At 36.8% G+C, this 16,766-nt stretch overlaps 1 protein-coding gene across 3 annotated transcripts in view; it reads right to left on the bottom strand.

Annotated features, from left to right (window-relative positions):
- GALK2 (galactokinase 2) overlaps positions 1–16,766 on the bottom strand; it is a 210,146-nt gene that overhangs the window by 13,073 nt on the left and 180,307 nt on the right. For all 3 annotated transcript variants that reach the window (XM_058294170.2, XM_004471789.5, XM_058294171.2), the window contains exon 9: positions 4,014–4,215. In XM_058294170.2, the coding sequence (XP_058150153.1) occupies positions 4,014–4,215 (202 nt within the window). The remainder of the gene's footprint in view (positions 1–4,013; positions 4,216–16,766) is intronic.

The following is a 16,766-nucleotide window of genomic DNA, read 5'->3' as shown; positions in this document are numbered from 1 at the left end:
CTCTGTGTCCATTCACTGTGTGTTGTTCTGCCTCTGCTTGCATCATCCGGTGGCACTGGGAAACTGGGTCTCTTTTTTGTTGTGTCATCTTGCTGCATCAGCTTTGCATGTGTGTGGCACCACTCCTAGGTGGGCTACACTTTTTGAACATGGGGTGGCTCTCCTTGTGGGGCACGTTTCTTCTGCGTGGGGCACCCCTGCATGGCATGGCACTCCTTGCACGCAGCAGCACTGCACGTGGGACAACCCACCACACAGGTCAGGAGGCCCTGGGTATCAAACCCTGGACCCTCCTTATGGTAGGTGGATACTCTATCAGTTGAGCCATGTCCGCTTCCCTTATTTATTTTTTATAAGATCAAAAATACAAATGCATAAGAAATAATAATATTTTATGTTATTGAGCATACAAAATATAAAGAGGTAAAGTGACAAGAATAACAAAGTAGGGGAGGAAAAGTATAGGAGCAGAGATTACATATGCTATTGAAGTTAAGTTGGTATCATTTCAAACTAATCTGTTATAAATTTAAGATATTACTACAAACCCCATGGCAACCACAAAGAAAATGAATAAAATGTATAAAGAGAAGGAAATGAGAAAGGGATCAATTAGTTTCACTATGAAAGATCAGTTATATACAAAATAAAGCAGTGTTGGAGCAAATCAGGGACAAAAAAGGTATAAGGTATCCAAGAAACAAATGCCAAAATGGTTGAAGTAAGTCCTGCCTTATCAGTAATTACTTTGATTGTAAACAGATTAAACTCTCCAATCAATAGACATAGATTTGCAAAATGGATAAAAAACATGATCCAACTATACAATATTTATAAGAGACTCATCTTAGACACAAAGACACAAAGGAATTGAAAGTGAATGGATGGGGAAAATATTCCATAAAAATAGCCAAATGAGAGCTTGGATGGCTATTTCAATATTGGACAAAATAGACTTTAATTCAAAGTCTGTTACAGTTCTACAATAGTAGTTGAAGACTTCAATACACCACTTTCAATACTGGAAAGAACATCTAAACAGAAGATCAATAAAGAAAAGAGGACTTGAACAATACCATAAACAAATTAAACCTAACAGACATATAGAGAACACTCCACCCAACAAGAGCAGAATATACACATTCTTCTCAAGAACATGGATCATTCTCCAGGATACACCACATGTTAGGCCACAAAACCAGTTTCAATAAATTTTAAAAGATTGAAATCATGCAAAGTATCTCCTCCACCCACAATGGAATGAAGCTAGTAATGAATAACAGAAGGAAAACTGGAAAAATCACAAATATGTGAAAATTAAATACCACACTCTTAAACAACCATAGGGTCAAAGAAAATCAAAAAGGAAATTAAAAAATATCTTGACGTGATTGAAAATTAAAATACAATATACTAAAACTAGGGGATGCAACAAAGGCAGTGCTTAGAGGGAACTTTTTACCTAAGAATGCCATATTTTAAAAAGAACAATCTCAAATCAGTAACTTTACATCTTGAAAAATTAGAAAAAAGAAAAGAGCAAAGTAAACCTAAAGTTAGTAGGAGGGAAATAATAAAGATCAAAGTGGAGATAAATGAAATAGACAATAAAAAAAACAATTGAGATAACAAATGAGACCAAAAGTTGGTTCTTTCGAAAGATCAAGGAAAAAATGGCAAACCTTTGGCTAGACTGACAAAGAAAAAAAGAGAGAAACACAAATAAATATAACCCAAAATGAGGACATTACCACTGATCTTGCAGCAACATAAAGAAGTATTAAAGATACTGAGAACTATACCACATATAATTAGATAATCTAGAGGAAATGGAAAAATTCCTAGAAACATGAGTCAAGAAGAAATAGAAGGTAACAAGAGATAAATAACAAGTAAAGAATTGAATCAGTAATCAAAAGTCTCCCAACAAAGAAAAGTCCAGGGCCTGGCAGCTTCACTGGTGAATTATACCAAACATTCAAAGAAGAAATAACACCAATCCTTCTCAAACACTTCCAGAAAATTAAAGAGGAAGGGCTACTTCCTAATTCATTCTATGGGACTAGCATTCCTCTGATGCCAAAGGCAGATAAAGACATCACAAGAAAACAACAAAACAATTTCACTTATGAATATAAATGCAAAAATCAACAACAAAATACTAGCAAACCAAATCACACAACATTTAAAGATTTTTACACCATGACCAAGTGGGTTTTATCCCAGGAATGCAAAAGCGATAAAAACAAAACAAACAACACACACACACTCAGAAAACTAGGAATAGAAGGGAAATTCCTCAGCATGGTAAAAAGCACATATGAAAAACTCACAATGAACATTTTTTAAGACATGGTGCTACTCAAAGTGATTTACAGATTGAATGCTAATCCTATCAAAATCCCCACAGCCTTTTTGCAGAAATGGAAAAGCCAATCCTCAAATTCACATGGAATCACAAGGGGGTCAAAATATTAATAGCTAAGTCAATACTGCAAAAGAAGAACAAAGTTGAAGGTCTTACATTTCCTGATTTCAAAGCTTACAACAAAGCCACAGTAATATATCTGATACGGGTCTAATATCCAGAATACTTAAAAGCACTACAATTACACAACAAAACGACAAGTAACCCAACTTAAAAATGGGCAAAAGACTTTAATAGGCATTTCTCCAAAGAAGATAGATACACAAATGGCCATTAAGCAGTAAAAAGATGCTCAACGTCATTGGACATCAGGGAAATGAGAATCAAAACCACAATGAAGTACAATTTCACATATTAGGATGACTATTATTAAAAAACAAAACAAAATAAAGTGCTGGCAAGGATGCAGAGAAATTGGAATAAATGCAGTATACACACACAATGGAATATTATTCAGCTGTAAAAAGGAATGACATTCTGAGGCATGCTACAGCATCAATGAATACTGAAGATATCATGCAGAATGAAACAGGCCAGACATAAAAAGATAAATACTGTACTCTATTTCTTATATGAAATATATATACAATAAGCAAATTCACAGACAGTGAATTCACAGATTACAGATTGTCAGGAAATGGGGAATGAGGAGAAGGTACAGAGATTCTGTTTGAGGTGATAAAAATGTTGGGGTAGGCAGCGGACTTGGCCCAGTGGTTAGGGCTTCCATCTACCACATGGGAGGTCCGCGGTTCAAACCCCCGGACTCCTTGACCCGTGTGGAGCTGGCCCATGCGCAGCGCTGATGCGCGCAAGAAGTGCCCTGCCACGCAGGGGTGTCCCCCCAATAGGGGATCCCCACGCGCAAGGAGTGCACCCCGTAAGGAGAGCCGCCCAGTGCGAAACAAAGTACAGCCTGCCCAGGAATGGTGCTGCCCACACGGAGAGCTGACACAACAAGATGACGCAACCAAAAGAAACTACAGATTCCTGTGCCGCTGACGACAACAGAAGCGGACAAAGAAGATGCAGCAAATAGACACAGAGAACCGACAACTGGGGTGGGGGTGGGTGGGGGTGGGTGGGGGGAGAAATAAATAAATAAATAAATAAATCTTTTTAAAAAAATGTTGGGGTAATGGAGGTTGATGATGGTAGCACAATATTGAGAACTGTACACTTGAGTGGTTAAAATGGGAAATTTTGGGTTGTATTTATGTTGCCACAATAAATAAAGTTTAAAAAGTATTTATCATAAGGAAAAAATCACTGAGCCCATGCATGAAAACAGCTACCTCTCTGACAGGCCTAATCATCCAAAGATGGAAAATTCTTTATGATTTGAACGGCTGACTCCAAACCTGGATGCTCATAAAGCCAGGCAGCCAAGTCTAGAATCTTCCATCCTACAGATATGTTCAGCTCTTTGTCATGGGAGATCCCTCATTTAGGTCATGGGGAAGGATTTTTTTTCACATAGAAGATTATGAAAATATTGCAATTTTTTCCATTTATTTTAAACAGCATTCTTGAGCAGCCCCTCCCCGCCCTCTCTCCCCCACCCCCACGCTGTTCTCAGTCTCACCGACAGATGTCCACCAGCTGATCCAGCTCAGGGCAGCTGCACTCGTACATGTCCCGGCAGCTCACATGGCTCTGGTTCATTAACTCCCCCAGCAGCTGGACCACATTGTCAGGTGCATCTTCGCATATCTTCTTAAACTGGAGTACTCGAGCTGCCTCGCTGTACACGTGCTTCGCCCGCTGGTAGAGCTTGAAGACGAGCACTTCAGAAGGAAGGGAAAGGTAACAAGATTAGAAATAGTGACCGGGCAAACCAGTACAAAGAAAAATACAGTTATTGAGAACTTCCAGTTCTGTCTTCACTATAATTACCTTCGACTTTAAATTGAAGTCTTTATAGTCTAAATTGGTTTGTTTTCAAGTCAGCTTTACTTTTTTCTTGATAGTGAATAGGGTTTTTAAAGTATACTTTCTTCCCTTCATTTTCAGCACACCCAGACATGGGCTTGCATATGTGTGCAAACTAATACATCCCAAAGGAAAGGAGAGGTAGCATTTATTGAGCATTCCCCTGTATCAGGCACTTTAAAAGCATGGTCTCATGTAATTCTCATCACAAAACAGGGGAAAGGTGGTGTGGTCCCTGTTCAACAGATACATGAATGCGGCTCAGCAAAGCCTGAGGTCACATATCCAGGAGGTGGCAGAGGCAGATAGATCAGGGATGTGGGGCCCCAGAGTCACATTCTTTGCACTGTGCTCCAAAGAAAGGACCACTGGAAATGCTTAGTAATGTTCATAATTCTGTTCATAAAATTGTATCCTAGAGAAAAAGATAAGCACAGTGATTCATATATACAAGAATATCTACTGCAGTACTATTTATAATAGCAGAAAAGAAACAACCCAATTGTCTCATAATAAGGGTTTTTAAAAAATTATGCTATACCCATTTTAAAAATTACTGGTACTAAAACTCAGATTCTACGACAATTTACTACATGGGAAACTTCTCATGATATAGTAAGTGAAAAAACAAGATCTAAAACTACATGTATAATATATTCAAATTAAGCATACGTAGGCATATATTTATGTACATTTTCTTAGGGAATAAAAAAAACAATAAGAAAGCACCATAATGTTAACAGGAGTTATATCTGTAGTACATTATGGGTGATTTTATTTTCCTTTTGACACATTTCTGTATTTTCCAGATTATCCACAAGACTAACTTCAGTTACAGAAGCAAGTCCTACTGCAAAGGCTATGTCTATAATGTTCAGACATTCCCTTGACTATCAAGGCCTTTTCACCTATGTCAGACAGTAGCTGAGCTGGCATGCTGGGTCTGGGAAATTTGGGGAAAATACATGGAAATTACCTGGCCAGGACTGGGAATCCAGAGACCTAACATTTCTTCTTAGCTCTGTGTCAACTAGTTTACCTAAGTTGCTACTGCTACAGGGCTCCATTTCCTCTTCTTAAAATGAGGCTGAGAATTACTTCTATCCCCTTAAACTATCCCCCCAAAGTGTCATATTTTGTAAAGACAATGCTAATTGCGACTGTTGTCTTCCATTTACACCCCACTTCCACTCTTAGGTCTCCAAATTGGAGAAAGAGGGAGGATCAGCAGGAGGGGAGAGGGAAGTGGAGAGGAAGGCAGAGGATTCATTCTCTGGCTCCTTTCTTGCAGAGCCACCTGTACTAACTGCGTGCTTCCCCTGAAGGACACTAATAACACCTTTTGTTTTTTCATTTTATTATTATTATTTTTTAAGATACACAGATCACACAAAATGTTACATTAAAAAATATAAGAGGTTCCCGTATACCCTATTCTCCACACCCCCCACTCCTCCCACATTGACAACTTCTTGCATAAGTGTGGTACATTCATTGCATTTGATGAGCACATTTTGGGGCCCTGCTACACAGCATGGATTATAGTTTGTGTTGTAGTTTACACTCTCTCCCAGTCCATTCAGTGGGTTATAGCAGGATATATAATATCCCACATCTGTCCCTGCATATAACATTGAGGACAACTCCAAGTCCCGAAAATGTCCCAATATCACACCTTTTTTTCTTCCCCCTGCCTTCAGCAACTCCCATGGTCACTGTCTCCACATCAATGATATAATTTCTTCCATTGCTAGAGTCACAATAATTCTATAGCAGAATACCAGTAAGTCCACTCTAATCCATATTTTATTCCTCTATCCTGTGGACCATGGGATGGTGATGACCACTCCACCTCTAAATCGAGAGGGGGCTTAGATCCCACATGGCTGATGGCTGGAATTCTCTTGCTTGCAGCTGTAGACTCTCTTGGTTTCCTGGTGTGGTGGTTGGCCATCCTCACCTCCCTGTTAGCTGACCTGTGTAAGTCCCATGAACCGGAGAATAGGTGTTCCAACTCTGCTGAGACTCAGGGCCTAGCTGGCACATGGAAAGTTCAGATTCAAGTCTCCTGAGCATACCCCAACCACAGGTTCAGTAAAAGTGACAGAAGAAGCATGCATAGAGAGGTCACATCTGAGTCCAACTCCATCACACTTAGGAGTACAAATTCCAATGTAGGGCCCACTGACAAGGCACTAAACTCCAGAGCCATCTGTCATGACCATAGGACCTGGGTGTCTCCATAGCCCTCAGGAGCACCCCTACCTGGGGTTGTACCTACTTTGGCTGTCTCTGAGATCCTGCAGAGATGTATGGAAGCGTGACCCCTCTGATGACCTCCAGATATGACTCTCTACTGGGTCTGCTGCAGCTTCCTCTCCCCTAGGCCATTGCTACTTTTTCAGAAGTACTTTCCTTCTTCTACTTTTGAATGAATAAATTCTATCAAAGTTTTTTCCCCCTCAACAGCATGGTTCTCATAACTTCAGGAGATGGAGAGAAAGGCTGTCAATGAAGAAAGTTAATTGCCATGTTAAGATTTGTGTAAAAGCTTAGTAATTGTAAGCATTAGGTCATCTTTCCTGTAAATTAATAATGAAGAATTAAAGGTTTTCTTTCAAATATTCTAACAGTATTCTTTAAAAATATTTTTTATTGAAGTATATCATTCATACATGAACATACATAAACAATAAGTATATAGTAAAAGTTGTGAACTTACAAAATAAGCAAGTATAAACATCATACAGGGGTCCCATACACTACCCCTCCACCAACACCTTGCATTGTTGTGAATCATTTGTTACACATTATGCAAGAGCATTGTCAGAATATTACTATTAACTATAGTCCATATCTTATATTTGGTGTATTTTTCCCCCAACCCACCCTATTTTTTTTAATCAATTTTATTGATATATACTAATGAAGCATACAATTTATCCAAAAACACATGGTATTATCACACAGTTGAGCAATCATCACTTCAATCATTATTAAAGCATTTTTAGTATTTCAATAATAATACTAATAAAAACCAGACAAATGAACAAGAAAATTCCTCATCGCTCAGTCTCTCTGTTTCCCCTGCTGTACATAGCTGCTATTTCTAGCTATTCTAGCACAATTATTTTTTTGTTTGTTAAGCAGTTTTATTGAGATATACTCACATACCATATGATCTTTCCAAAATGTGTAAGTGGCTCTTTTAAAAGCTGTTAAAAAGACCTTTATTATAAAATTGTAAAATAAATAGAAAAAATAGATTGAAAGAAATTACAAATTTTAAAAGAGAGTGCAAGGCCAGCTTAGATTTAAAAATTATTCAGTGCAACTAGCAAATTGTTCCTGTGATCAGTATTCTGTAACTTTCTTCATAAAAAATAAACACTTGCTTTTAATTGAGGAGGACTGAAAAAGACATGTATTTTTGGATACTTCATTTTTCTTTAACCCTTTTTTATGCATACTCGTTAATTAAAATAATCCATCTGTATCAATAATGATTTAGCATGACTACTGTTTAAAAAGATTTTGAGTTTTTCTGCATCATAAAATTATGAGTTGGCATATTGTTATCTGCTGTAATTCATTGCAATAAGATGTGAAGAATCCCAAATAGGAATTTGATTATCCAGAAAGAATTATGGCCTATATGGAAACTAAATAACTAAACCAATAATTATTTCATTATTAGAAATTATATCCAATAGTTCTGTAATATAAAAATTATAATTATGTTATAATTTCTCTTATATTAGAATTATTTACATTTATAAATGTTTGTTGCTATACTATTTCTTTTTTTTTTTAAGATTTATTTTTTTAATTTATTTCTCTCCCCTTCCCTGCCACCCCAGTTGTCTGCTCTCTGTGTCCATTCACTGTGTGTTCTCTGTTCACATGTATTCTTGTCAGCGGCACCCGGAATCTGTGTCTCTTTTTGTTGCAACATCTTGCTGCGTCAGCTCTCCGTGTGCGGCCCCACTCCTGGGCAGGCTGCACTTTTACTGAGCTGGGCAGCTCTCCTTACAGGGTGCACTCTTTGCACTTGGGGCTCCCCTACGCGGGGGACACCTCTGCGTGGCACAGCACTCCTTGTGCGCATCAGCACTGTGCGTGGGCCAGCTCCACACGGGTCAGGAGGCCCTGGGTTTGAACCTTGGACCTTTCATGCGGTAGGCGGATGCCCTATCCATTGGGCCAAATCCACTTCCAACTATTTCTTATGATTGGTTATATTAAATGTAATCTAACAGTCATATCAAGTACATTAAACTTACAGTTAACTGCTTGCATCAATGAAATAATGCAAATTCATGTGATTTTCCCATTCTCTTTCAAGAGGACATATTCAGTCATGAAATTTAATTGGTTCTTCTATTCCAATAGGTCTTGTTATCATCCTTTCCTTCTATTTCTACTGTCATTAGCCAAATCTGTGATTTTAATCCCTTTCCAATCTGGACTGCTTTGCAGGGACATCCCATTTGATGCTCATCACGTCTTGGTCTCTTCTCCTGACCCTCATCCTCAAGGCCAACACTGTAAGAATAAGCTCCTAAAGCACAGCCATACTCATGATACTACCCAAAACCTTTACTCTTTCCTCCAGCATTTACCAGGTGGTATCCAAATTCCTGCACTCACCATACGTAGTCCCAATAGGGACTCTTTCCTTTAGCCAAACTGGCTGATTTGTAGTTATCCAAACACTCTTCGCTTCTGGGTATACTCTTTAGCTCCATACAGAAATAGCACCTTTTCCTTTTTCTCCCTGGCAGAATTTTACCTTTTCCTAAAAGTTTCTGTTTTAATGGTAAATTATCCAGGAAGCCATGATGGCCCCATCTGGAAATGATCTCTTGACTTTGAACTTGTACCACACTTGCAGTCCATGGCACGTATTTGGTGCTTATCATATACTCTCTATAGTAGCTCTTCTTCCTATCTCCCCAGTTTTGCAAACTGCTACAGACAGAATCCAGGTCTTCTCTTCATGAATCCCACCACAGCAATCTCTCTCACACAGCATCTCAAACAGTGTCTTTCTAGATTGGAGCTCAGTGGGTATTCACTGTTGAGTATGATAAGATTAGGACTTTATTTTTAACCCCAATTCAAAATCAAAAAACCTCCATCTAGGTAATGTTTTTGTTGTTTTTGTTGTAGTTTTAAGTAAAACTATAGTGTGTTTGGTAACTTACAATTTGGCAAATTGTCAAGGCTGAGGAAAGTGGACAGTAAGATTGCTTTTGCTATTGAATATGCAATTGCAGACCCTAAGTGTAAATGAAAAATAAGAAAAAAGAGAACTTACAAGTTAAATATAGGTGGGGGTTAAAGCACAATATGTATTGGTCGGTCATGCAAGTCAGCCCACACTGTAACATGAATTTATTATTTCTACCAATCAGTTTAGTTGAAATGGGAATATGATTTAAGCATTTGGGTATCAAAATACCTAAGGGTAAAAAGTCTTATCAATACCATACACTGGCATGTCAAGAACATACTGTCTACATAAAACATCATCGTGGGTATGACAATGACAACTCAAAACTCTAAGTGGGGAAGGAAAGAAGAAGGTGTTTATGTGCTTAAGATGGTGCCAACCAGCATATACATGATGAAAGAAACAAATATGACTTTGGTAATATAACTTGATAGTTCTTTTTTTAAAATTTGAGGTTGAAGCAAAATGTTCAAAATACCAGCCTCCAGATTCCATATGTTTCAGTTTTAGTTTCTTTTTAAAATTTTTATTAGAGAAGTTTACAGAAAAGGTTTACAGAAAAATTATGTTGAGCATGCAGAGTTTCCATATACCCCTTCCCTCAAACACAGTTTTCCCTACTATTAACCCTTTGTATCAATGTGTTACCTTTGTTATCATTGATGAAACAATATTATAATAATTATACTATTAACTATAATCCATAGTTTACAATAGGGTTTACTCTTTGTGTTATACAGACCTATTGGTTTTTTAATTTTGCTATTCTAGTAACATATATACAACCTAAAATACCCCCTTTCAACCACATTCAAATATATAATTCAGTGATGTTAACTGCATTCACAATGTTGTACTACCATTACCAGCACTCTCACCAAAACTTTTCCATCATCACAAACATAAAATTTTGTACCAATTAAATATTAACTCCCCTTATCCTACTCCCACCCCAGCCCCAGTAACCTGTAATCTGTATTCTAGCTTCTGACTCTATAAATTTACTTATTCATTGCATGTATATACCACATTTTGTTTAGCTATTCATCTGTTGATGGACACTTGGGTTGCTTCCACCTTTTGGCAATTGTGAATACTGGGGCTAAGATTGCCAGTGTACAAATAACTGTTCGAGTTCCTATTTTCTGTTCTTTGGAGTAGATTCCTAGAAATGGGATTGTCAGCTCATATGGTAATTCCATACTCAACTTTCTGAGGAACTGTCAAACTTTTCTACAGTAGCTGTAGCATTTTACGCTTCCACTAACAATGAATGAGTGTTTCTATTTCTCCACAATCTCTCCAACACTTTTTATTTTCATTTTTTTAATAGTAGCCATTCTAGCAGGTGTGAAATGGAGGCTCATTGTGGCTTTGATTTGAAATGGCTAAAGATATTAACCATCTTTTCATGTGCATATTGGCCATTTATTTATCATCTTTGGAGAAATAGTTATTCAAATCTTTTGCCCATTTTTAAAATTGGGTTGTTTGTCTTTTGTTGTTGGGCTGTAGGATTTCTTTATATATTCTAGATATTAAGCCCTTATTAAAGGGAAGTAGATTTGACCCAATGGATAGGGTGTCTGCCTACCACATGGGAGGTCCAAGGTTCAAACCCAGGGCCTCCTGACCCATATGATGGGCTGGCCCACGCGCAGTGCTGATGTGCGCAAGGAGTGCCATGCCACGCAGGGGTGTCCCCTGTGTAGGGGAGCCCCACACACAAGGAGTGCGCCCTGTAAGGAGAGCTGCCCAGCGCAGTAAAAGTGCAGCCTGCCCAGGAGTGGGACCGCACACACGGAGAGCTGACGCAGCAAGATGACGCAACAACAAAAAAAGAGACACAGATTCCTGGTGCCGCTGACAAGAATGAAAGCAGACACAAAAGAACACACAACAAATGGACACCAAGAGCAGACAATGGGGGGGAGGGAGAAGGGGAGAGAAATAAATTTATTTTAAAAATCTAAAAAAAAAAAGCCTTTATTACATATGTGGTTTCCAAATATTTTATCTATAGGTTGTCTTGATACTTTCATGATGAAATCCTTTGAGGCCACAAAAGTTTTTAATTTTAATGAAGCCCCATTTATCTATTTTTATTTTTGTTGCTCACACTTTTGGTATAAAGTCTAAGAAACCATTGCCTATCACAAGGCCATGAAGATGCTTTCCTATGTTTTCTTTCAGGATTTTTATGGTTTGGATTCTTACATTTAGGTCTTTGATCCATTCTGAGTTCAATTTTGTATGTGGTGTGAGGTAGGAGTCCACCTGCATTCTTTTTTTTATTTTATTGAAGTGTATCATTTATATATGTTCAAACAATAAAGGTATAGTAAAAGTTGCAAATTCACAAAATACACATGCATGTCATCATACAGGACTCCTATACATCACCCCACCAACACCTTGCATTGTTGTGAAATATTTGTTATAAACTATGAAAGAGCATCCGCAAAATATTATTATTAACTATAGCCCATATCTTACATTTCCACCTTCATTCTTTTGTGTATGGATATTCAGTTGTCCCCACACCATTTGTTGAAGAGACTATTCTTTCCCCAATGAGTGGACTTGGCACCCTTGTCAAAAATCAGTTGGTGACAGGGAAGATTTATTTCTGAACTCTCAATTTGATTTTGTTGGTCTGTATGTCTTTCCTCATGCCAGTACCATGCTGTTTTGATTACTGTAATTTTGTAATAAATTTTAAAATAAAGTGTGAGTCTTTCAACTTCATTCTTCTTTTCAAGATGGTTTTGGCTATTCAGGGTCCCTTACCCTTCCACATAAATGTGATAATTGACTTTCCATTTCTGCAAAGAAGACTGTTGGGATTTTGACTGAGATTGCATTAAATCTATAAATCACTATGGGGAGAACTGGCATCTTAACAATAGTTAGTCTTCTGATCCATAAACATAGAACGCCCTTCCATTTATTTGTCTTCTGACTTCTTTTAGCAATGTTTTGTACTTTTTCATGTATAAGTTCTTTACATCCTTGGCTAAATTTATTCCTAGATATTTGGTTCCTTTAGTTGCTATTGTAAATAATTTTTTCTTGACTTCCTCTAAAGATTATTCAGTTCTAGTGTATAGAAACCCTACCAATTTTGGGGTGTTGATCTGGTACCCCTGCCACTTTGCTGAATTTATTTATTAACTCTAGGAGCTCTGTTGTGGATTTTTTAGGATTTTCTGTATATGGGATCCTGTTACCTGCAAAAAGGGAAAGTTTTACTTCTTCCTTTCCAATTTGGATGCCTTTTATTTTTCTTGCCTAGTTGCTCTAGGTAGAACTTCTAGTACAATGTTGAATAACAGTGGTGACATAGGGCATTCTTGTTCTGATCTTAGTGGGGAAACATCCAGTCTTTCACCATGAGGCATGATGTGAGCAGTAGGGATTTAATACATGCCCTTTATCACATTAAGGAACTTTCTCAGTTCTACTTTTAATCTACTTTACCTTCCATAATAGGCCAAATTACAAAATCAGACTATGGAGGGACAGGAGACAGAGGGAAAGAGTATTGTTTCATTTTTACTGTAATGTTCCATGGATGAAGAAAGTGCCCAGTTTCCAAGTCTTCTGCTATTTATGGATGCACCAAAAAAGGCACAATAAAGCAATATCCACTATAATCATAAAGCTACATTATTTAGCTGACAAATCACATGCTCTAGTGTGCAAAGACTTTTTATAGCTTTGAATTATAAAAATTTTCAAACAAAGAGAAATTGGAGAAAATACTATAATAAACCCCATATGCCCATCACCTAAATCACCTAATATTTTGTCTTATTTGCTTCAGTTGATATTTTCCTGAAATATTTTAATATAAATTATAGATGTGACATTTCAACCCCAAATATTTGAGTATAAAATAGGATATTTTCTTAAATAACCACCATATCATTATCATACCTAACAAAATTACCAATGACTCCTTAGTATCTTCTCATAACCAGTCCATATTTAAATCTCCCCAGTTATTCACTAGTTTAAATTTCAGTTGATTTAAACCAGGATTCAAAGTCCATACATTATGTTTAGTTTTTATGTCTATTAAATCTTTTATAATCAAGAATTTACAGTGATTTTGATACTCAAAAGCACTTTTAGGGTCATATCCTATAATAATATTTAATAGAGTCAATTAGGAGGCATATACTTTGGTTTTCCTTTAAGACTACATATTCCTTTAGTATTAAATATTTTCCTTTAGGATTAAATATGCTAAAGTAAAAACTGTCCAGAAAGATGTTTTATATTAAACCTTAGGGCTGTTTTGATTTGTGACAAGAAACATTCAGAATGTGCCAAGCAGATTATCAGAACCTCACAAACCTGGCACCTTCGTATATGTATTCTCTATTTGCAGAGTAAGTGTTTTCACAGCAAGACTGGTGAATAGGTAGTCAATAGAGGACTCTTGTAGGGCATTCTGAAGGTGTGTGAGAGAGTGCCATGTCTCACACTTCCTGAACGGTAGTAATTCAGACAACAAGGAAAAGGGCAGAAAAGGCATCTGTTTTCAATTGTGACATAAAAATCTTGCCAAAAATTGCAACAGATTTGGAGACCACCCTTTGGGAGGGAAAGCAGTTCTTCATTGGCTGGATATCATAAATGCTCTCTGGGGCCAGCATTCTGGCTTATTAGGTGCTGGCAAATCATCAGGTCTCTGCTGTGCAGATATGAAAAAGAAAAATCCAAGAAAATCTGAAATTTTGTCCATAACAGCTTTCTTCCCTGTCCAGTTAACTCTATAACTGGATGCTCCATCTGTCTATAAATTTTTGCCCTCCTTGAGAGCAATTATTATGTTAAAGGATGAAGGAAGCTGTTTCTTACTGTGTTCATGGCATGCATAATTACTTCCAAGGCAAATTTAATTTAGAATGTAACACTAGATGCCATTTTCTGACAATACTATAGTATCCTATCCATGGTCAATCCAAGGCTTCAAAGCAGGATATACTATGCACACGTTGGAACGCTGACCTTTCTCCATTATTAATATTGGATAATTACTGAATCTAATCCAGAAATCATGACACAGATATTGAAATCTAAATGTTCATGGCCATATACAATTAAACTGCAAAAAAAAAAAAAAAAAAAACATTTCATGTTGTTGAATAATTTTCATTTGTATAATAAATTCTACTGGCTAGCTCTAAAATTTTCTTCCTTCTTATTTCACCTCTCATCACCTACCCCTCCTCCAATTACACTGGCCTCCTCAATGTGCCTCTAGTAAACACAGTGGACACTTGTCTCAGGACCATTACAGAAGCTATTGTATTGGCCTGCAATGCACTTCCTCATAATCTTCATGTGCCTTATCATTCAGGTTTCAGATGTCACAGCCTTAGGAAAACCTTCCTTCGACTCCAATCTCTTTTCCACCCAGCCCTTATCACCATCCAATATTTTATTGTGTGTTTATTTGTTCATTGGTTGTGGTTATCGCTCACCACTACAAAGCCATCTCTCGGAGAACAAAGGCCTTGTCTCAATTTTTCACCACTATATCCCCAGCAACTAAAGTAGGACCTGGCACATAGTAGGGATCTCTATAAATGTTTGTCAAATGAATGGTGGTCCTTTTCTTTGTAACAAAATAGCACCAAAACTCTATGAGTTTGCTTATTATAATTACACAAATACTGTAGGGAATATGGAGAAGACATACTATTTTGGCAATTTGGCTTAGTATCATCACCAAAAAGTAAGAAAAGTTTGCTAAAATAAGGTCTGGAGGCAATTTGTAAACTCCAAATACCCAATACTGTGATATTGGGTATTTATCACAGATGACTGAGAATTGTTTATATTGTATTTTGCTTCACAGATATGGAGAAAAAAAAGAGATGTCTAAAACACACAAAATGTGTTTCAAATAAAATAGAAGAAATAGAAAATAGATACTCATAACCAAGTAAAAATAAACTTTTTTTTCTTTTAGACAATCTTTATAACAAAGAGATGCCTCCCAACTCCTGCCTTAAAAAGATGGCTATATAGCATATGATCAGAACCCATTTCTAATCCAGGGATGTAAATCAGAGCATACACAATTGGTTACTTATTGTATCTTTGGTGGGAAAGAATAAGGAACAGCCTATGACTGATGAAACACACAGGGTACCCATCTTCCTCATAAAAGCTCTGAAAGGCAGCAAGTCAATAGTAGATGAAAACATGTCTATTCAATCACTGAAGAAACTCCACTGATTTGATTTTAAGTTCTGCATCCAGGAGCTGAAGGCCTCTTCTTTCTTACCTCATCTACTACTAAGTATGATGCCCAAAGCATGAATAAACAAAATGAAGTATATACATATGATGGAATATTATTCAGTTATAAAAAAGAATGAAGTAGTGATGCATGCAATAACGAAGATGAACTTTGAGGACATTATGTTGAGTGAAATAAGTCAGACGCAAAAGGACAAATATTTTATGATCTAATTATAATAAGCAAACTCACAGAACTGAAATCTAGAATACAGGTTACTAGGAAACAAATTGGGGTTATAGAGAATGGAAAGTTGATGCTTAAATTGTATGGAATTTTTATTTTGGTTGATGGTAAAGATTTGGAAATGGATGGTGGTGATGGTAGCACATTATTGTGAATGCAGTGAACTGTACAGGTGACTGGTTAAAAAGAGGAAATTTTAGGATATATATACTACTAGAATAAAAACTAAAAGATAAAACATAGGACTGTACAACACAGTGAACCCTGGTTGGACTATAGTAAATAGTACAAGTATAAGAATGTTCATTCATAAATTATAACAAATGTACAATACCAATACAAGATGGTAATAATTGGGTGATATGTGGGAAAAAATACACCTAATATAAATAATGGACAATAAATAGAATTATTTTAATAATAACTTTTCATCAATTGTAACAAAGGTAACTACTGTTAAAAGTAGTTAAAAGCAGTACAATTATTTTTTAAATGTCCTATCATCAAAAATAACTAATGTTCCACACCAGTAAAGGTGTTGGTGATGGGATGGTGTACATGAATCCTGTATTTTATGCATGATTGTTTTGTAAACTCACAACTTCTCTAATGAAAAAAAAAGTTGGAAATAATCCAGATGTCCATCAACTGGTGAATGGACAAAT

This window comes from Dasypus novemcinctus, chromosome 3 (genome assembly GCF_030445035.2).
Source record: "Dasypus novemcinctus isolate mDasNov1 chromosome 3, mDasNov1.1.hap2, whole genome shotgun sequence".
Classification (NCBI taxonomy): domain Eukaryota; kingdom Metazoa; phylum Chordata; class Mammalia; order Cingulata; family Dasypodidae; genus Dasypus; species Dasypus novemcinctus.
The sequence above is the reverse complement of the archived record's forward strand: the minus strand, read 5'-3'. Positions and strand labels throughout refer to the sequence as shown.